The 22,462-nt window shown below is 43.1% G+C and overlaps 1 protein-coding gene across 2 annotated transcripts in view; it reads right to left on the minus strand.

The window, feature by feature from the left end:
* ntn1a (netrin 1a) overlaps positions 1–22,462 on the minus strand; it is a 58,855-nt gene that overhangs the window by 7,973 nt on the left and 28,420 nt on the right. For both annotated transcript variants that reach the window (XM_086211286.1, XM_086211287.1), the window contains exons 3-5: positions 18,355–18,543; positions 9,776–9,925; positions 7,532–7,585 (exon numbers count right to left, since the gene is read on the minus strand). In XM_086211286.1, the coding sequence (XP_086067412.1) occupies positions 7,532–7,585; positions 9,776–9,925; positions 18,355–18,543 (393 nt within the window). The remainder of the gene's footprint in view (positions 1–7,531; positions 7,586–9,775; positions 9,926–18,354; positions 18,544–22,462) is intronic.

The following is a 22,462-nucleotide window of genomic DNA, read 5'->3' on the forward strand; positions in this document are numbered from 1 at the left end:
TGAGAGAACACGCCCCACCCCCCACCCCACCCAACCCACCACAAGAGGACCTGATGGTACCATTGGCAATTTAGGAGGAATACTGCAATATTCCCTGTCAGACTGTGGGAATGAATAAACCTGAGCAGATTGCCACCAACACACACACACACACACACACACACACACACACACACACACACACACATCTCTCTCCAAATCTCACCTCGCTCGTCACCTCAGCCCCCTGACCTCTTGGAAAAACTTTACCCTGGGATCACTTCAAGGACCCACCAAGGACCATGTCAAACTTTTGCATTCATTGCAGTGTGGACGGGGTAGAAAGAGCACCGGGGGCTGGTGGCAGCTTTTCTAGGGAGTAGAGGGTGGGGGGTATGAAGGGGGTCAATGCCACACAAAGGGAGGTCAGGAAGGGAAAATTAGCCATCCATGAAGTGTTAGGCAGAGGACATTTGTGTGTGTGTGTGTGTGTGTGTGTGTGTGTGTGTGTCCGTCCGTCCGTCCACTCAGGAGGTGTGAACAAATAAATAGCTCATGCAGGCAGTGGGGTGACTCGCATCCTCCAGAGAAAAGCCTCTGACTGACTCTCATACATGGTTTGAAATAGTGGCAAACTTTTTATTTCCAGATTGCAAACAAGGGCGTTGCGTAAAGCTTCAATAAAGTTTGTATATTCAATTTGCAGCACATGTCAGAATATTTGAACGTCTATTCTGAGTGAAAATGAAGTGGAGGTATGTTCTGTACTGCTGTAAGCAATCTGTGCAAAGATGTAAGTCACTCCTGGGCCTTTAATTAGACTCCTGCTCTTTGTGCACACAGAATCCTTCAGGATAAGCGTTTACGTCCAGTTTGATGATAGATTACCTGGAGGTGAAGGAGGCAACCCTCCCTCCTCCACTCTCCTGGCCCCAGTGCTCCTCAGTGATTGCCCCATGCTATGTTGTCAAGCTGCCAGCCACTTACAGTGCAGGCCAAAATAATGTGACACGAGGCCAAATCATCATCATCATCATCATAAAAAAACAACAACAAAAAAACCCAACAGAACAACTTTTTTTTCTCTCTTCTTTTTCCCAAGAGGAAGAAATTGGATCCAGAATACTGATTCAGTTTACACTGCGAGTTGCTTAAAGAGAAGTACGGAGGATGAGATGGATGGACAGCTCCTGGTGGTGGAGGAGAGTGATGGGGCTGTGGAAGCAGCACTGGAGCTTTCAGGCAGCCTGAATATGAACAAACTTCATTGTTGTGAGCAGATCTTTGCTCCATGCCTTCACTCTCCTTTATACTCTATTTGAATGAGGTTGCCAGGGGAACACCGCCACAGGAAAAAATGCAACCAAAAAAGGGGAGGGGGGGGGGGCGGTAGAATGGATACTGGTCGAGAGCAAAGGGGTGGAGAGGTTGACAAGAAAAGAAGACGACAGGAGTGAAGTTGGTCAGGGGGATGGGAAGAAAAAGAGGAGTAAAAACTCCAATTCAGCAAAAAAAAAAAAAGTAGCTTTGCAGGATGGTTAGCAAAGCCACTGCTGGTGGTAATAAATAGATAGAAGCATAAATAAATGAAAGAGAGGAGTCTATATGAGCTGGCCCTGATTACCATGTAAATGACAGAATGGGGAGCTGTGGAAAGGAGGCTTTGTTTTCTCATAACCCCCCTTGATGCCATCATGATACTTCCCTTTGATAGCCTTTCGTTCCCCATTAGTGTACCCCTGAGACGTAGCTCTGGGCCCCGCTGAGAGAACCCCAAGATCCCTATTTAGGGCCAGGCAGTCCCCTACCGGGAGGACAAATGTTCCCTTTGTGCACATATTACAGGCAGGGAAGTGGGAGTAGTCTTGTAGCACTGAGCTAAAATGTGCTCTGGGTGTTCTGAGTAGATGTAGTTACTACAGTGCTTTGTTTCCTGCCTTTCAGAGCACTGAGAAGTGCGTAACTGAGAGCTGGACCTTTGCCCCTTCTATCAAAGTGCTGTACAACTCTTTAGGCTAATCGTTTTCATTTGGGACGCTTCTTACTAAAGCTGCTCCAAGACAGGAGATAGTACTGTACAGTTCAGAGCCAATACTCAAAGAGCCAGAACTAATAAATAAAACCAGCCTCTTCAGATTAAGTCCATGCATTTGAATGAGAATAAAATGTTAATGCATTGCAGATTTGTGTAAGGGGGAGGGCATTAGTTTGGGTGTGGTTGCATTCTTGAGCTGAAAAGCGTGAGGTAAATACAGAAATTAAAGCGACGCAGCACGGCTCACCTGACAGAGTGTAGCCAGATACTTTTAATTCCAGACCCAGTATCTCCAGAGGAGACTGAGGTGTCAGGGGTTTATTGGATCCTAAGCGGACACCTCTGAGTACATCATTTCAGTCCTGGTATGGAAGTCAGCTGAAGTCGTCACATCCTGTTCATCTTCGATGAATTGTAGCGATCCGACCGCGCGGTGCATGATGGATACAGCACACCAGGTTGGTGATGTACCTGAATTTGCATCGCTGTGATTGGTCCCCTACTTCATGCATACAGAGTCCACAACCCAACCCGGCAAAATGCACCGTTAAGAATGAGAAAGTTTGCGACTCATTTGCCAGACTGAAAACATTCAAGCCACAACTCAGCACTGACCAGCAATACAGAAAGTCCTGAATCACATCAGCATCTGTCAGAACAATCAGTGAGTCACTGCGTCCAGATGCAAAATTGTCCGATTTGTCTCCAGCTGACTTACTGCTGACTTACATTACTTCAGCATTCCTGGTGTTACAAATGTAAAATGCAAATGGGGGGAAAAAAATCCAAGAACTTTCTGAGGGAACCACCAGAGTGAATTCCTCTCAAAAAAGAAAAAAGAAATTTCAGAAAACTGTCAAGATGGATTAAAATCAATTGTGCAAAGGGTGTGAAATCTGCTGTTGTTGTTGTTGTTTTTTTTTTTTTGAAGTGTGCGTGATGGGTACTTATAAACACACTCCTGATAGCTGGATATAGATACTAACATGACACAGAGGCGGATCCAGAGGTAGCGGAGTGGTGCGACAGCGAGGTGAGAATGACAGCCCAGGAGGAGGCCGTTCAGCCTCCAGCAGACTGATTGAGAAACAAATTGTGGCAAATAAAGCATGTAATTAGATTATGGAGCCCAGTGTGCTGCCTCGCTCCGTCCCGCTCGGCTCTACGCTGGCCTGCGCTGCTTACACTAGAGCTGTATTTTGGAACTGATCCAGAAAATAGGGGAGAAACCCCCCTCTCACATACACACACACACACATTCAGAGTAGATGTTACAATCTTTGTCAGGACCTGTCACTGACATTCATTTATACGCATTTCCAACCCCCCCACCCTAACCTTGACCATCACAGCTGAACACTAACACCAAGTCTTAACCCTCATTAGCATATTGGCCCCACATGTATGGTGGGCTCCCAGTTTTTTGCACCCCACACAAATACAATCAAACAAAGCCGCTTCTACTTCTCCTTTTGGCACCTTTTACACAGAAATTCTGTAATAAAGCCACAAAAATGGCTGCAGTTTAACATCCTTGATGTTTTGAGTGAGCTGTTCCAGCTTTCCCTTTTATACAGACGTCAATTCAGTAGCGTTGCTAGCTCCTCTGATGGCAGTAAAATCGGGTGTCTTCAATGTCTGTGGCCTGGTTTCCATCTCAATGTGAAGGGTCTTTTGAAAGTTCGAAAAAAAGAAGAAGATCGAATTAGGTGTGTTACCATCAAGCAGTTGGAGCGGACGAACGACGCTTGTTTTGTTGGAAGACGGCGGTAAAGAATTTTCTTTCAAATGTTGTCATTTTCATTCCCCTTTTCTGATGCGATACTTCAAAACGTGCATAAAAACACAGCGAAGGAAACCCAGCTGTTGTGTATTTTTACACAGACTCTGATGTGTAATATTCCTGCCTTCAAAAGTTTACAAGCTGGCTCGTTTTGGGCCAACAAGAGCCAATGAAAAAGCTTATTCTTGACTAGAGATTTTGACCGTGCGGTGGCGTGCTTGCCTGAATGACTTCCTCAATTACTGTAACTGATGATTATCAGATGAGTCAGTGGGAACTCCTGCTCATCATCACCACGTCTGTCTATTCAGCGAAAGACAGAAAAAAATAACCCTGCTAAAGTCATTAAGATGGGTTTTAAACACCGAAAATGTAAATAAGTTTGATATTGATAATGAAAATTTGAAGTAATAAGATCCTGTGTTGACATGACTGTAACACACACTGGAGTCTCTCAGCTGGGTGTGTCAAGTAACTCATGTCCAAAAAATCTAAGGAGGGGTCCGTCATAGATTCTGATCACTTCCAGCCTTAGACGAGATGTACGCACATTTAAGATTGAACTTCGTTACCCTTACGAGCCTCATCATCGTCACTCCGAGTCTCCATCTCCTCATCATCATTAGTTACTTTCACATCCTGTGTATCCTGACAGGCCCAGGCGGCCATCACAGGTCATCAGTGGTTAATCTCCTCCACATTTGGTTGCTGTGCAGGCGTCTCTGTCACGACCCGTGGGAGTGTCGACTCACACCATCCGTGACCTACCAGCACAATGTGTGTTTTGTCTGGGCCACACCATCAGAGGTATTCTCCATGCATTCCAGCCCTCCGTGTGGTCGGCAGAGAGAGAGCAAGAGAAGGAGGGAGGGTGTTGGGGGTGTGGGGGGTAGTGCAGGAGACAAATTAATATCCATCTATTTTCCCCTCGCAACCAAAAAAAAATCATACCCCCCTCCATCCAGCTGAGGCCCAACGAGGCACCTGCCCAACAGCTGTCAGCCAAGCACACTCTTGTCTCACACACGTTTTTCCTTTTTCACATGTAATTAATTTCCCACTCACACCCAAACTTCCTCTACATTGTTTTCTTCTTCTTCTCTCTCATGTTTTTCATCGCTCCTTTTATTTTTTTTAACAAAAACTTCCCTTGTCTTCCTTCCCCTCGGGTTAAAAGCACCTTCTTCATCTTCTTCTCCTACATCCAGAACTAATCGTGTACGTTATCGAAATTAATACTCGCTTTGTAATTTTTAAAAATGGTTTATTGCTGTATTACTTTGTGTATTTTCCATTCACAAAAATCGTTACAAGTCATGCTACTGCTAATAATAACATTTATAATAATGATTCAAGGATTTACTTCATTCATAATAATAATATTTACTCTGATACTTTTACTGTTGGTGGAAAATATTGCTCACATCTGTTTGCAATCTCATATTTGGTGATACCATAGCTGTTCAAATACCCGGCCGAGCTGCTTTACAACCTCCTGAGGGGCTCAGAGGGTGAGGTCTTTGAGCCTGGAGCCTCAGGTTGGTCCTCACTATTCTGACATGACCAGCAGCGGACGCTTGTCAAGCTTCCCTGTCCTCTCAGTCTGCTTGATTTCAGCCTCTCTGAGCTGAACAGACCCACGTCCGTCATGACATACCAGACGGAATTCCCAGAACTCTCCACGGTGATTAGATTATCTGTAGCTACATGGTCCAAATCATTGCACAGTCTCCTTCAGGTTTTGTTTACATAGGTTCAATGACACATTTAATAAATGGGATTAGAAGAAGGGGATTTTTTATTTCAGTTTTAAACCAGGTTGTAGCCGTGGGCAGAGATTTCTGAGAGCAACTGGTCGTGGTTTAGTTTTCATACCCGAAACCACGAAGTGAATCACACTCAAAATTTTATTTACTTTTCAATGATGAAAGAGTTTGTGGTTTGATAATCCAATATTTCAAGACATAGCTTGAATGTAGGTCCTGCACTCACAGTAGTCCCTTAATGAGGTGAAGAAAAATCCCTCCACCCCAAGAAAAGAGTCCTGACAAGGGGGCCCAGAGAAACTCCAGATATTCTAGTTCAGCACCGCACACAGTGTTATGTAAAGACAAAGCGTGAAACGCAGGGAGACGAAAGAGGTGTAGGTGAGCGAAAAGAGGCTGGAGGAGAAAAGAAATAGAGGTGGAGGAGGGTTGGGGACCTGTAGGATCTGTAGGACTCTGCTGTCAATCAAATCTTTCCAGGGTATGTTTAGGGACCTCAGAGGGCCCAACAACAGCTGCAGGAGCCTCTTGAACACACACACACACACACACACACACACACCTTGGGCCTCCTGCAATCGCCTGGCTGAGGAAAGCTGCTGCCTGCCAGATTACCCAACTTTTTCCACAATGAGGCCAAAGAGCAGAATGCAGGTCTTTCTTCTACGGAGCGAGTGTGTTCATGGAGCACTGACATTGTTGTTTTATTCATTCATGAATGCAATTGCTCTTCCGGAGATGTGCAAAAGTACATGAATCAGTATGTTTATTGACTGGTAGCAGAAAAATAAAACCTATACGGCATCTGATGTTGCTAGGTAACAAAACAACTGTATAAATCTCTCATTCTCCAAAGACGGCATTCAACAAATACACTGAACCTAATCCGTAACCTAGAAAGTAGTCAGTGCACATGTGGAGTTTTACAAAAAGGAAGTCCTCCAGATCACCTGATGCAGGGCGGGATCGTAGTACTCTCTGATTAAAACACACATTCTCCACAAAAATGCACTCAGTCAAATATAGATCCTCTGGATCACAGATTCAGGAAGCAATCAAGATGATTTCCGAAGGCCAGAACACTCTCCTTTCAACCCTTTCACATGAATTGGATCAGAATTCATCTATGACATCCAGAAAAATACAAACAACCATGTTGGTGATGGCATTACCTCCCTGCTGGTGATTACTGACAATTCAGTTGTAAAAATGACTGCTGAACCACTGAATTCCACAGGAAACAGGAGTCATTTCACACTGTAGCCATAGTTTCATAAATAACAACAAAAAGAACTGTTAGCTGGTGTAGGAAAAGAGAAAAAAAATGATAGGGTTTCTTGTTTTTTTTAAATCAAACAAGTCAAAATATATTATTTGATAAAAGATACATAACCTTAATGTCACATAATGCCTTTCGAAGTTGTAAAATCTGTGAGCTCAGTCTATGTGTACCGCAATGTTACAGTAAGCTGTTAAACATGAATCATCTGGAAAGTAAAAGAGCATTTTTCAGGCCTGAAAATCCATCCGTCTCTCACTTCTCTGTGTCAGACAGGAAATTCTGGCAGAAGGAAGCTTGGAGAGATGAAAAAAATCAAACAAGCCGCTGGGCTCCTGCGCTGTATGTGAGCCCAACACCCCACTGTGCCGCAGTTAGACTGATTAATTGAGAAAGTGTGAGAGATTAAAGGAGGCACATCCCAGGGTTGCTGCTAATGGGTTTAATATTCATGAAGCCCCCTAATAAGGAGGGGAGGGGGGGCAATAGGGAGCCAATTTATCCCAAACTCTCTTTTTACACTTGTAGGAAAAAAAAAATCTGAGTGAGGCATGGAACTGTTTCCAAATCATGCACTTGCACAACACATTCTCTACAAGTATGCTCCTCATTTTGCCTTCAACGCAGGGTGGGTTTTCACAGAAGTGGAGTATGAATATGAATATAAATATAACAGAGGCAGGACTCACCTGAAGGGTCCTCTGTACTGCTGGCTGGAGTTGTAGGAGGAGTTACTGGAATCTCTGTTCCAGGACCAAACACAAACAGAGATCATGAGATAGTTCTTTCATATATATGTGTGTGTGTGTGTGTGTGTGTGTGTGTGTGTGTGTTTGTGTGTGTGTGTGTGTGTGTGAGAGAGAGAGAGAGAATGTAAAACAAAAGAGGAAACAATTCTGTTAAATGTATTAATGCTATTTTCTGTTTTGTTTTGTTTTTCAACAGACAAGCTTTCAGTGTAAAGGCACAGTTGTTTTCTACTCACGATTGATGGGGAACATATTTGCTTTCTTACATACACAAGCCGATGCTGGGTGGCTTGTAAGGGTTAAAACATAAATCTTGAAACAGCGGCATCCCTAATCCTAATGATGTCTGTTGTTAATCAGTTAATTTTGTGTTGACTGATTTTTGTCTTCTTATAAAAACTTAACATGCTTAATATTTCCAACTTCAAGAGAACCCAATTACAGCAACTGGAAGACGTAACACGACCTTTTCGAGCTCTGTGGTTCTATTATCGAAAGCTACCAAGCACTGGAATACACAAACATCATGTAGAATATGTACTTGTACTTTAATACTTGGGTTAAATACTTAAAAATATTCTCAGAGTTTTTCTACCTTTGCTTAAGTCAAAGAACTGTGTTCTTGCCCCGCCACCAATGCTATGAGCTGAGGGTCACACTTCCTCTCGTATTCACATACTGCAGGATTCCTTTGATCCTCATCGGTCCTCACCCATGAATTCTGAATCTTTTGTACTTTTAAGCTCCTCATTCACAAATGGAACAATCAGTCCGATTTCTCTCTGTTGAATATTTTTTTGAGGAAGTTCCATCGTGTGCATGATCCATCATCATCCAGCTCAAAACATTTCTACTTCTTTGTCGTGCCGTTATTCAAGTCGTGTCTTTGCTGTTGCAGTTTGGATGAATTGATTCTCTGAGCTGTCCTTCATACACTTTTATACTTTCAAGTCGCTACTTTAGGAAGTTGATAGTGAGAGGAACCGTGCGTGAAGAACGGCCCTCTTATCTGCAAAAGGAGCGGGATGGTGCAGAAGATATAAAACACACGTAATGTCTTGTATATTACAGCGGACAGATGGAAGGGGCCCTTGAAAACATTTGTATAGAGAAACAAGGAGGTGTACGTACAAGGACATAAAACCACATGCAAACAGAGAAGTCTAGACACAGTGGCAAAACAGTGTGCAGAGGTGCAGACTCTGTGTATGAGGGAACAAGGACCGAATCAAGTCTTTTTCATCAGATTTTTTTTTCAGATCTGAGAGAGCAAACCTAGCACATCAATCAGAATCTGGAATGATACGAACGCTCGCCGACATAATGAGGTCCCCTCCCATTACGGATTGCTCTGTGATGACAAGAAAAACAATTTCTGCCAACACAGTGGCACCTGAAGCCCCGCCATCCTCCATCTTTATGCAGCCAAATCCGGTTCCAATCATGGGCTTGTTTCCCTAGATTTTTGTTTGACAGGGTTGGACTGCATATATGAAGTTGAAGATATAATCCAATTTACTGTTAAAAATCAGCCTTGGCAAGTAATGTGGATCAATTTAACAGAAGGCTGCGCAAAATGAAAACTACAGCAGCCATGAGAGAGGGACTCTGAGCGTGTTTGACACCTGAACATTCCCAGGAAATCACTCAGAGAATGCATCAGACCTTGGCCGTGCATATCAATGCAGAGATAGATTCCTTTTGTAACTTTTGAATGACAAAAGCTCCAATTAAAAGGTGTTTCCAGAAGAATACAAAAGAGACGATCAATAACCATGAATTATCACGGCTTCCACAGGGCTTCAAGAGCAGACCTTCGCTCAGGCAGTACTACATCTCTTTATCACAGTGCAAGGATACTTCAGGTCTTCAGTGAATGCTGAGACTGACCCAAGCTTCCCTCACTCTTATCTAAGACACTCGGGGTCTATCCTCAGATTTATGGTGGTAGTTTGGGGAGGCTGCACCACTGTGACCTTGAGAGTTCCCGTTTAATAATGTGTTTGTTTAAGCGGGTAGATTTACTGGTCAGGGAAGGGCTTGTCTGAAGAAAAGATGAAAATGGGTTTGCAGCATGACTAGATGTGGAGCATAGATGTGATTTTACATGTTCCCGGTCCCTTTTAAAGGTGTGCAGTATTTTCCTACAGTGAGGCAGGTATGGTAAAGTCTGGTTCCACGTACTTATGCAGGGGGCAATGGGCGAGCGGCTCTGCTGGTAGCCTTTAGCACAGCGGTTGCACGTGATACCAGTCACGCCGTCTTTACAGGGACATTGTCCTGTGGTTTGGTTACAGGTTTTGCCAGCAGCACCCACGGGATGGCAATCACATGCTGTGAGGAAACAGGAAGAAAGAGAGGCACAGTGAGTGGTCACGCACACACACACCCATGTGGAGAGATACAAACATATAGTATCTACAGAGAGTGCAGGTGGGCATATAGCAACGACAGCGGTGGTGGCAACAACAGTAGCGTGGAGCGAGACAGGTGGGAGTGTGCACATAGAGACAGAACTTAGTCGACTTTGAAGCCAGTGTGACATCATCACTGTCAGACCACCATGTAAATAGTTTCCAAATGTTTTTGGAGTCCTGTACCCCTTGAAACACTCAACTTCCTGTTGAGTACCTCATCAAATAGTGCTGGCACTCCCAGTGGCTAAGCTAGTACTGCTAACATTAATTCTAGCTCTATCAGTTGGTTCTGGGACTTCATACTCAGCTGATGTACTGACGGTTTCTACTGAGTAACCTTGGCCACATACTGACCTTGGAGGACCCGCCCACTGCCCTTCTCTGCCTCTGATTGGATACTACTGTGGCCATTAGGTGTAGGAAGTGAAATGGGTCAGGGTTAGAGCCAATCAGAGGAGGATGGGAGCGGGTCTGTGCAGAACGCTGCTGGTGGATTATTTTTCTTGGAGGATTTTGAAAGGATACTACAGATTTAGTTTGGTGTACCTCCTGACATAATTGTGCTAACCCCTGAGGGTAGACATTTTGAGAATTGTGGCTCTACATTGATAGACACTTCTTGACATTTCAGTGCTGTTTGCTTGTTAGCTAATTGGTATGCAGGCTTCTCATCGATGATAATTAAAACCTGCCTAGACACAGTCTGCATCTCCTGCTGAATGATAAATATGTGTGTACCTCTGCATGTGTGTGTGTGTGTGTGTGAGAGAGAGAGAGAGAGAGAGGGAGAGAGAGAGAGAGAGTGTGTTCAGAGGCACTGTGTGAGGTAAATCTTGTGCATGTTTACCAAATGATAAAATAATGATGGATAATCCTAATTGCCTGTTTCTGATTAATTCTGGGCTTTGAAGGTGAGCCCAAAAACGTCTGTCACACTTCCTCCCCAACTGGGGGGTCGATAGAATACACATGCTTCAGGAATGTCATCCAAATCGTTCAAGAAAGACCTTAATATCTTTCACAGCCAAAGGCCTGTCAGTTTTGAAATCACTGTTGAATGATAGTTGTCTGAGAGTTGTTCCTTTTCATCTACATGCGGATGTAAATAGTAGTGACTGGAAAGAGAGATGCTAGAGTTAATAGCCACGGCGCGTACAGTAAATCCTGCCAGTCTAATCCAGACCAGAGCAGCCTAGCTAATCTTTCACGTCACCTAATCTATCATTTCTAATCTTTTCATGAAAAAAACTACAAAGCCCAAAAAGCACTATTTGCCACCAAACTGTCATATATTCCTCACCCCTGTGCATATTTCCTGCAGCCTCTGGGGTCTGTGCCCCTCCCGTGAGATTGTTTTCTGCATAGTGTCACTTGTCACTCTGAAAACCATCAAAGGTTGAGTTGAATGATGTACTTTGAGCTTTGGGGATATTTAGTGGTTTGGCCTGTTTTCTTTTTAACCACACACACACACACACAAACACACGCACACACGCACACACACAATGTTCAAAACCACAGTGCATAATTACACTTCAATAATAATATGTTCATTCATTCCAATAGCATAGAAATATGACTTTAATATGTATCCAACCAATTTTAATTAACATTTCGAATGCATCATGCAACCAAAAACACTTGTTTCTATTGTATCTTTATTCAAAGGCTTATATGGTGTATTTCTGATGTCGTGTGTATCTTTACTTTGACCTCAGGCGTTGATTTAGCGGTTATTCAATATTTGAGTCCATGAGAGACGATCTGTCTGGGGGTATCCAGGTTACAGGCAGCCTCAGGGAAACCGCTGTTGTAAAGTGGTAACGTAATACGCTATTTGCTCTCTTAGTGATTGACCTCTGACTTCTAGGAACAACACATTTGTTGTTTTTAAAGCTACATTATCAAGTGAAGCACCAAGAGACAACCTCCATAGCGGGATGGCTATAATTTTATAGGACTTTCAGTTGCCTGCCTCCCCCTCCTCTCCATCTCACTCTCCCTCTCTTTTATCTTTATTGCCTGTTTCCTGTGATTCAGCTTCTGTTGCTGCTCTTATCTCCTCCGTGTGTGAGTACTTGTGCTGTTCGCACTTCTTATCATCTCCGAGAGCCTCCTTGAAAGTGTGTGCACCTATTAGGACCTTTATCAGATCAATCTGTCAACCTCATGGTTGTGTCTATCTCCGTGGGAGGAAAACAACACACACACACTCTCACACACACACACACACACACACACACACACACACACACACACACACACACACACACACATGGCCTCAGAACCCCTTGTAAAAGAGCGTGGAGGCCCATCTAGCACGTCTCCAGGCCTGTAAATTTAGGAGTGTGTCAGTGGTATTTGAGGCTCAGGAGGGCAAAGTGCGTCTCTCCTCGGAGCATCAGAGAGCTCAGGTTAAATATTTAAGAGCCTCAGAGCCTCCAGCCGGCCGGTAAACTGGTCCACAGCACATGGTCCACAGGTGGGAAACTCTCTCCCCCTACGCACGCACGCACGCATGCACACATACACACACACACACATACACATATTTGGTCTTTCCCTCTTGAAGGCTGCAAGACTGACTGACTCTCTGTACGGCTGGATGACAAATTAGCTGATTCTCTGGCTGGATGACCCACATCTCTGCTGAAGGCCTGATATACTTTGAGGGTGTGAGAGCTTTTTTTTTTAAGTGTGTGTCCACTTAACAGTTAAGTGGCAGTGCTTCATGGCTGCTCTAGATGGTTTCGGCAGATAGAGGGACAAGAGCACCGCGTGTTTACACTTCATAAACACTGAAGGAAACCTAAATGTTTATAATAATAATAATAATAATAATTGTAGGTTACAAGCGAGCCTGTGGGCTACCTAACATACATCTCTATTTGTGGGATTAGTCCTGCGTAACTGTCACGTCTTGATGAAGACAGTTTTTGGTCTCTCAGAGGGGAGCTACATAGAAAAGAATGAAAAAATGTCCTCAGTGAATGGGAGGGCTTTCTCAAAGGAAGGCGGTCGCGCCTGAGCCTGAGATTGCACAATGTGAGGATTTTGAACTCTGCCAATCGTTACTATAAAGCTGGTGTTTGAAGTCTGAACTCAACCCCCCCCCCCCCACACACACACACACATACACACACACACCCTTCTCATACCCCCCATTTGTGCTTCCCGAGCCAATAAGAATGATTCGTTGGCTGTGGAGTTTAGCCAAGCAACTCAAGTCTGCGTTCTGTTATAATTAGGTTCCCTCACAAGTATATTTGGAGAGCAGAAAACTTTTTTATTGAGTTTTTAGTTCACATAGATTGTAGGTTATACATGACAATAGTTACATCCTAAAGATGTCAGTCCTTGTTGATTTGGTGACTTTAACTATGGTGATGGTAAAAACAGCTTCCAGAATTTTTTGGGGGGGTGGGGGGGGGGGGGGAGCAGTATCATAGAGCAGCAACAGAGACTTGTGAAAATGCTGATGTCAACATCCTGGTGGGATGTTATCAGTCATGACATGTCAGCCCCTGGTTCACCACACGTCTATCACATACGTGTTTCAGCCTGGACCGTCAACCTGGATGAGCAGTTTGTTGACGTGATTGTCTTTGCTAGCAGCAACTGGACTGTTAAATTTAATGGCAGTTTGGCAGGAGTAGCGGCTTCATCAGTCTCCTACATGGAGCACTGATTTCGGGGAAATGCTGGGAGGAACCACAGTCTGGCTCATTTTTTGCTCTTTTGTTGTTTTTTGTTTTTTTTTAGTGAAGCTGTGTAGTGTAGAAGGTTTAAACATCCAGACCATGGTTGACCTAAGCAAATGACCACGCCCACATGTAGTACTGTATTGATGATTTACTTCCTGTTTACATTGCAAACATGGATGCCCATTGTATGTTAAAGGTCATGTGACATACCATTTAGGCGTGTTACTTTTGATGGAGATTAATTCTGAGATGTTCAAACGCCTTCACTGACAGAGAGAGTTTTTTTTTAAATTGAAAACATATCAGTGCGAATGCTGCACTTCTTCTTCTTCTTCTTCTTCCTCTGCAGTCGAAAGATGCTGAAGATGGCCGTCGTCCTGCTCACTGGACTACTTCACAACAAACTTTATGTTTTGTTTTTCTGTCAGTGTTTCAACTGCAAATGCAATGGATTGAAAATATCTGAGATTACTACTTTAACGGCTTCAAAAACATGTGCGTTATTGTGTTGTAGTACCTCATGGTGGTATTTTATTGAGTGGTGAGTCATTCTATTGGACACTATTACTGCTTGATGTTAAAAAAAAAAAGAAAAAGGGAGCTCAAAATTGTTATTTTTTTTCAAATCCAAAGCAGAAAACATTTTATATGTGGCCTGTAAAAAAAAAAAAAATCGGACCGTGTCAATGGAAGACATATGCTGAGGACAGGAGAGAAGTTTTCCCAACATATTATTCTGGTTGAGACGGACCATCGTTCAATCACGGCCGGATTTCTCCTCTATGCAAAATATGTTCTCCATCATCCCAGACTGACCCGTGCAGTTACATGATGGTTTGACTGTTTTCTATCCATCAGTCACAAAAGCTGCTGCAGATTGATTTTACTGAGAGTCGATGAGTCTCTGAGGAGGAGTAATCAAGAGCAGTTATCAGTCATTCCATACAGATTCACACTCGACTTCAAAAAATCTCTAAAATAAAGCTGTGGAGGGTCGTATCACTGTGGGGCGATATTTGTTTTCTTGGTCCGAGGTTCAAGGACCACCCACAAGGCTACATCTCTCTCTCTTTTTTTTTTCAAGTGAAACTTTAAGCATATTTTTGTGCTTTTATTCGGTGAAAGATGCAACCAAGAGCTGGTGTTTACACTCCTCCTCAATGAGGGGTGAAGTTATACATTTGGCTCAGCTCTCCTTTACTCCCTATGACCTCCTATGGAAATGAGGAGCTTTTCAAGGTAAGATTATGTTACGCATATAAAAGCAAACTCTTAGTGCTCCTCGACCTGCTCGCGCTACCGCGGCGCTCATTCTCTTCCAAAAGCCACAGAGCGAAAGAGCTCACTTTGAGCTCAATAAATAACCAAAGCTCTTAATTGCTGTCACTTCGGTGCATCGCTCACGCCGCAGGAGGAGCGGACAGAAATTAGTTCTGCGGTTTGAGTTTCATTGAAGTATGTTGAGTTATGATGTGGTAAACCTGAGGGAATTTGGCAGGGGTGAGACTTGACAGCGCATAAAGGTGATTGACACGAGGAAAAAGCCGTGTGTGGTACTTTAAGTTCATTAATACACACAGAGAGAAAGAGAGTAATACAATGACACACATATTTTGTCTTCATCTATAACTTTCCAAATATAGTTTGCTAAAACATTTAAATTGGCACAAGAAACAGTACATGCTTGGTATCATTTGTCAGTTTGGTGTAATTACCACCAATCCTCTACTGTTCCTGTAACTGAATACCTCAGTGGGACTTGGAAAGGCTTCCTTGGGCTTGAAGTGCAAAAACTCTGGTAAATTTCATGGATTCAACTGAATAAAACTAGGAGATGACAATTGTAGAGTTGGTGAAATGTTGTACTTGTGTGAGAAGCAGCAGTGAATGTGGGCCATTCTGATGTGGTGAGATGATTGCATGTCATGAGTCCAGCATGGCTGCAGTCCTGCTTGTAGCTCTCGGGACCATTATAATAAGAATAGATTTGGAAGGATGATACAACTTACTTTGAGGGACAACTGTTCGGTTATAGAATTGATTCAGAATTGTGTCTGGATCTGATGGTATCATATCGTGAGGAAATCAGCCTTCAGAGGCACAAAGCTGTGATCGTTAGTGACCCAGCTCCAGGTCACTAACGATCACAACCTTCCACACAGTCCAAATAGAGGACCGGCCCCACGTGCACGTACGGGGTCAGCTCAATCCAGAGATGAGAGATTCACTTTCACTTCATGACTCATTTTCAATATGCACATATTCCAGAGTTTCAAATTCAGTGTTTTGGAGCTATGCGATATTTATCAGAGCAGAAGAAGAAGAAGAAGAGGTCTTCCGTGTTATCTACAGCCATCTACCAGCAAAAAATGGAGAGAGGAGTTATTTTAGTATTCCTGTTATGATTATTTATTATTTTCTTCCGTGCCAGCAAATTAATTTCAAACTCTATCAAATTCGAAACATCTACATCTCTAAACATCACATCTACATCTCCATCTGCCAGTAGGCAGTGTTGTCATCATGGTGAAGATGGTTTAAAGTCACAGTAAAGTTTTTGCGTGTTTATTTCTCTTGAATTTTGTTTATCGGCTTCAGAGCAGCAAACCCCAATGGCTCGGCCTCCTCTGGTGACCCGCATTTTGCCGGAATAAAACATGTGTTTTCTGTTACCACATGTTAAAGTCTCATCATCTAATATGTTTGAGCTACAGGAGAAAATATATCATAACTATGTACCTTTTTTCTTTGGTTAATAATCTGGCACAGATTGAATCATATATTAGGCTATCATTTACCCCAGCAGGACCCTCAGCAGGACCCCCAGTAGCACTCATGAATGTTAATGTTATGGGATGCTGAAAGAATCTTGTGCATATGAGAAAGGGTGTTCAATCAACAACAAAACAGAGGTTAAATCAGCACAGTTAGCCGACTCACCAGGCACAGCAGATGATAGGGGTTAATGCTACACACTGTCCCGCCATGATGAATGTGTGTTTGCATTCCCAGGAGAATTGGCCCAAAGCCACGGAAGGTGTTAATGGTCATGAGTGGCTGGAGGGCTGTTCGCTTTGTCTGCTGTGAATTTATCTGCTGTGTTTCCATTTCATTGTCAAGCAAATTTTAGTAAATGTCTACAAAAAAAAGGGGCGGGGGGGGGGGGGGTTCGTCACATTCAAATCAGCTGGTTTGGAGCTACGCGATATTTATCAGAGCAGAAGAAGAAGAGGTTGTCCATGTTATCTGCAGCCATCTACCGGCAAAAAATGGAGAGAGGAATTATTTTAAGTTGGTTGAGCTGTAATTTTTCTTCCGTGCCAGCAAGTATCAGCCATGTTGCAAGCTGTCTGGACATGAAGACAAAGTTTCCACGAAGATGCTGGCAGCAGAAACAGCGGGTTTGTCGTTGAGCTTATCTCTCTTTTTTTGCATTTAAACTTTTTTTTTTCAAGCTTTCTGCAAAAGTGTGTGGGGGGGGGGGTTAAAAGAAAATCTTAAACCGTTTTGTAATGAAAAATGCGCATCAAAATGCGTTGATGGAACCATGACTACTCCTTTAAAGCCATGAATGCAGCAGAATAAACTCCAGAAGGTCTCGCCTGCACTGACATCAGATGTTTCACTCCTCAGACCTGTCAAATGGTGGTCAGTTTATTTATTTCCTGCTGAGTGATTTGGGAAAACGCAGGCTTAAACTGTGGGCAGGTGGCTAATATTTCCTCGTCAACTGTCTTCGGAAGCGTGCGGCCTACAAATGTGCATGTACTAGAGAAACAGCTCTCTGGGCTTGTTTGCACAGGGATTCTGCCGCTGTTATCTTTCCCTGCAGCTATCGGAGAGGTGAGAAAACATACCTTCTCTCTTTTCAATCACGCCCCCCTTCCTCCTCTTCCTCCTTTCTTTCTTTGACCCTTATTAGCTGCGGTGAGGGTTGATGGCAGGCAATTCATCCCAGCATTGAGCTGCTAGCACACCTGCATGGGGGTGTGTTCCATTTATCCTCCACCCATCCCTCCCATCCTTCACTCTCTCGCCACCCTTCTCAACCTGACTTTGGCTTTGTCTTCTTTTATTTTCTCTGTCTGGGTTCTGATTCGTCTTTGGGACTGGATCATTTCACACCTCGAGTCTGTTTGTTTTGCTTGTTCTGTCATCCCCTCTCCAACCATCCTGACCCCCCCCCCCCCATTCCTCAAATAAAGCCAAATAACTCAGTGTCAAAGAGGGAACACCCACTCAAGCAGCCCATACCGACACGACCTCCTCAATCCCAACAGACCTCCAACTCATCTCCTCTGACAGAGTGAGATGAGGGTGAGACAAGGCTCAGGAATGTAAAAACTGCAGGCTTCCCCCCATTTCCTGTAATTCATCTCAAACTCCTGTAGATCCAAATGATCTCGGTAGTCCAAGGTACTGAGGATGGAGGTCATGCTGGATGTGCCTCTGAACAGCTCCATGTAGACTTAATCAGTCCCGCTAAAGTATGCTAATATTTCTCTCTAACTGCAAAGCTGCTGTAAAAGACCACAGAAATGTACGTAGGTGTGTGTGTGTGTGTGTGTGAGCAAGAGAGAGACCGTGTGTGTTTGCATGCACAGAAGGGACAATAAAGGAAAAGAAAGAAAGAGCGCCATACCCTTGCAGGCTTTCCTGTGTGAGATGGGTTTGGACAGGTCTCGGTAGTAGCCCTCCTTGCAGTAGTGACAATGGCGACCTGCCGTGTTGTGGCGACAGTTGAGGCAGACTCCTCCGCTCTTCCTCCCTGACAACTTATACAGCTCCATGTTGAAACGACACCTTCGGGCGTGAAGGTTACAGTTACAGGCTGTGGGTGGAAGAGATGAGTGTGAGATTCAAGGAAACATACATCAGGGATTCAGCAATCTTTAAAATATCCATCAAAAGGCCTATTTTTTGGTAACCAACAGCTTGAGAGTTTGATTCATTCCCTCCAAGAGTGATTTTGTGATTGTGGAGGTCAAAAATGTTTGATTTTGCTGTAGCTTTTCTTAAACATTGTGATAATATTTTGTTGAATTTTTTTGTGTTTTTTTTTTTCCTTTTTATGGGCAGTAAAATTTCAATTTGTTGTAAAAAAAAAAAATGCAACACCCCCCTCCATTTCTAATGACTAGCCAACTCAAAGAATCATAGCTGATTCCTTCCTATGATAATAAATATTCCAGAAAACATTCTGCTGTAAAAACACAAGTTCATAGATGTTTTTAAAACCCTAACCCAGACAAAAACAGTGCTTCTGTGGTGAAATTAACCACAGTACCGTATGCACAAAAGGCAGAGGTTGCCTGAATCTCATGTCATTAATGAGACCAGTTTGTTTTCTTCGATGTTTTCACATGAATGTGAACACAAGGTCATGAGGTGTCACACAGCGACGCAGGACCGACGTCAAAGAATCCATTTCACCTTGAGAAAATGGCGGCTCCCCATCGACCGAAAACGCAACATTTTCCAACTTTCTGCGACGAATTCGCGTGAATTTTGTAAATACAAAACTCCCCTGTGTTCCCATGAGTTTGCGGAATTGCAAACCTCCAGAAGGGTTTAGGAAAGGCCAGTTTAAAGGTTTGAGTCCTCAGGTAAAGAATCTGTTCTCAGCACCTGAAATGACTTGACGTTGTTGTATACATCCCATTCATGAACAAAGAGAGAGCGACCGTTCAATGAAATGATAAAGTATCGCAACATCTCAAGTTGCCACAGTTTTTCATGAACTTGTATGATTGTTGGACATGTTGATCATGTTATGTATATTATTATATAACTCTTTTACCACCTTTCATTTATCATCTGATCTATTTGTGTCACCTACTCATTAATGTCCTGTCGGTTCCTATCTGCTGTTGTTCTGACAGGGACCGTATAGACTGTGACAACAGAGAGTTACACGTGGCATTAAAAAAATAAACAGTTGATCTTTTCGTGGTTAGCTGATTAAATCCTAACAGATAACTGCAGGCTGATGTTTCTCACAGCCAAACATGCTCGTACTTCGTCTTCATCACATTAGTTTTTGGGATTTTGACACACTGAGGTTAATAAGAGTGAATTTATACATTTACTCTTCCCTCTGTGGTATTTTATAACTAGTAAAACTTCTCCATAGTATCAGTGGCATTAAGTTTTCTGCTTCTATTTCCAACACTTCTCCACTCATCACAAGTTTTTTTTTTTCCCCATGCTGTACTAAAGATAAAGTGAAGGATGGTGTTACCACTCCTCCGTTTCCTGCAACTCCCAGCGAGCACGAGACCCCTCATTGCCGCTTGTTTACTGATGAGTACTACAGATGGCAGCGCTGACTTTAATTAGCCGGCTGATGTTTATTCATGACTTTCTGGCAGCGGCGTGAGACAGACGTGCCTAACTTCATTAAGGGGCCGAGCGCACGAGGCAGCGGCCCTTCAACCACCGCAGACACATTCATGCATTATTAAGAGCAACACTTCTGATACAGTTTTCGTGGCTGTCAGGGTCCACCTGGGGTCCCCCTGCACATTTTTATTGCACCACCTCTTCACACAGCTCTTCCTCTTTTCATCACCCTCCCATCAAACTGCTGCGAAAGATCTTTCACTTTCTTTACTGCTCATTGCTGGTGTGTGTGACTATCTACTTTTTCTGTGTGTGTGTGTGTGTGTGTGTGTGTGTATTTTTAAGGACTCCTGAGACTCCATCCCTCCAGTCGAAAGACCTAATTACAATATATTTTCTAAAACATGCACACACACACACACACACACACACACACACACACACGTACACACGCAAATGCAAAAAGCACACACTACCATCTCTCTGGTAGTAGTTGTGACTTGGCTGTCTTATGTCTATCATTCTGTAAAGACAGTGGGGGGGGTAATTTGATGTGTGTGTGTGTGTGTGTGTGTGTGTGTGTGTGTGTGTGTGTGTGTGTGTAAATGATCATCTAACTTCCTAAATTAGATACGATAGTTTCCCTTAGCAGAGATACGTTTATTAACCGGAAAATAGAAAACAAGCCTACAAATCACTCGGATCATTTTCTAACTCTAAGATTTAGAAAAAATGTCATACTGTGATTGTTTTCACTGATATTGCAACTGAAATGTGATTATCCATAGTGAACTGAATGGAAATTATTCTGTTATTCATTGAAACAATAGTATAAATGAAATGATTTTTGTGCCTCTGCTAACAAAAATTTATTTTAAAATTGTCTTTTCAAACGCAATCAGCCTTGAACAGGATTTTGGCTTCCAGGGATTTGAAATTAATATTAGGCCATTTTGTTTTCCAGTTAAATTAATTTTGCAGCTTTTGTAGACAAGAAGTTGTTACACCTGATGGAATTTCTTCCAAAATAAATTGTAAAGATCATCTTTACACTTCTCATGTGTCATCAGAGTTACCACTGCGGCCTTAATCTCCACAGAAGTGTGTTGTAGAACAGAAACACTGAGATTAAAGCATGTTTATCTGTTAAGGCGTATCAAAACCTCGTGATATTCCTGACTAAAAGAACATTTGGAACATTCACCAGCGACATAGACCGCATGAGAACACAGCTATCCTGTGTTTAGACAACTCTGAAATGATCTGTGTCACTGTGTTGAAAAACCCAAGCTGGCTGTCAATCCAGCCTTTGAATCCCAGAGCGACTGTGAGCCACGGCCGGTGAAAGCTACCTGCGAGACCGCCTGCAGGTAATACGGATCTGGTGCAGGATCAGCGTATAGGCCTCAGCCCTGCGCACACCTCTCCCTTACACCACGGATTGTTTCACATCCCATAAATAAGGAGAGGGGGAATTACCGGGCAACACATCCTCAGTGAGAGGAACGCTGCGGGGCTGGAAGGCATGTTGGTTATTGTAGTTCTGAGGCAGGAGGAGGCTTTGTGTCTAGAAGTATCGTGCTTCCCGGGATATTATCCACCATAATGGGGACGAGTGAGAAACACTTAATGTAAACTCGCTGACACTGAGCACGCTGTAAACTTGTTCACGCAATAGCCTTGACACTGCAAATACAAGTGTTGAATAGCAGCTTGGTCCGAGTTAAAGCACATTAAATTAATAACAAGCTTATGTGAAGTATCACTTAAGATCAACCAAAAACCTTCTGGTACGTCAGAGTGATGTGTAGCGGCACATCGCAGAGGGGGAAAACCGTCGTTCGCATTATCTTGTTTTACGGAACATCAGTTCCTCTCACGCATAAAAGTTTAATCATTAGTCACAAAAGCTTCATACTATGAATTTCACACAAAAACAGACATAAAAGAGAACTTCCTCAGCTTGGCCCTCAAAAACACAAATACAACACAATGTTGTCGTCAAGTTTTATAGTTTCTGATTGGCAGCTCTTCCCTCAAATGAAAGTCATGCACTCCCAGACGAAGTCACTCCTGGTGTGACAGAAGCACATCCTTCTCTCGAAAGTATAAAAGCACTTAGCTGTCATGAACAAATAACATAAATAGTTGTTTTGCTTTCACTCATGGTCACCATGACTTGTTTGTGTCATTGCTGAAAAATTGTAGTCGTGCTGCAAGAATGTATTGATTAGTTTATCAACAGAAAATAAATCAGCAACTCTTTTGATTAATTGTTTCATCCTTTTTTTGGACCTACGATTTTCAGTGTTTTGGTCATAAATGTCAGAAAAAAGAAGAGAATTTGGATTTCAGACCGTTGGATGGATGAAAAAATTAACAGACCACGTTGGTTTGGGCTTGCTTGG

This window comes from Aulostomus chinensis, chromosome 8 (assembly GCF_037954235.1).
Source record: "Aulostomus chinensis isolate RoL2024-O1b breed Wild chromosome 8, RoL_Achi_v1.0, whole genome shotgun sequence".
Classification (NCBI taxonomy): Eukaryota; Metazoa; Chordata; class Actinopteri; order Syngnathiformes; family Aulostomidae; genus Aulostomus; species Aulostomus chinensis.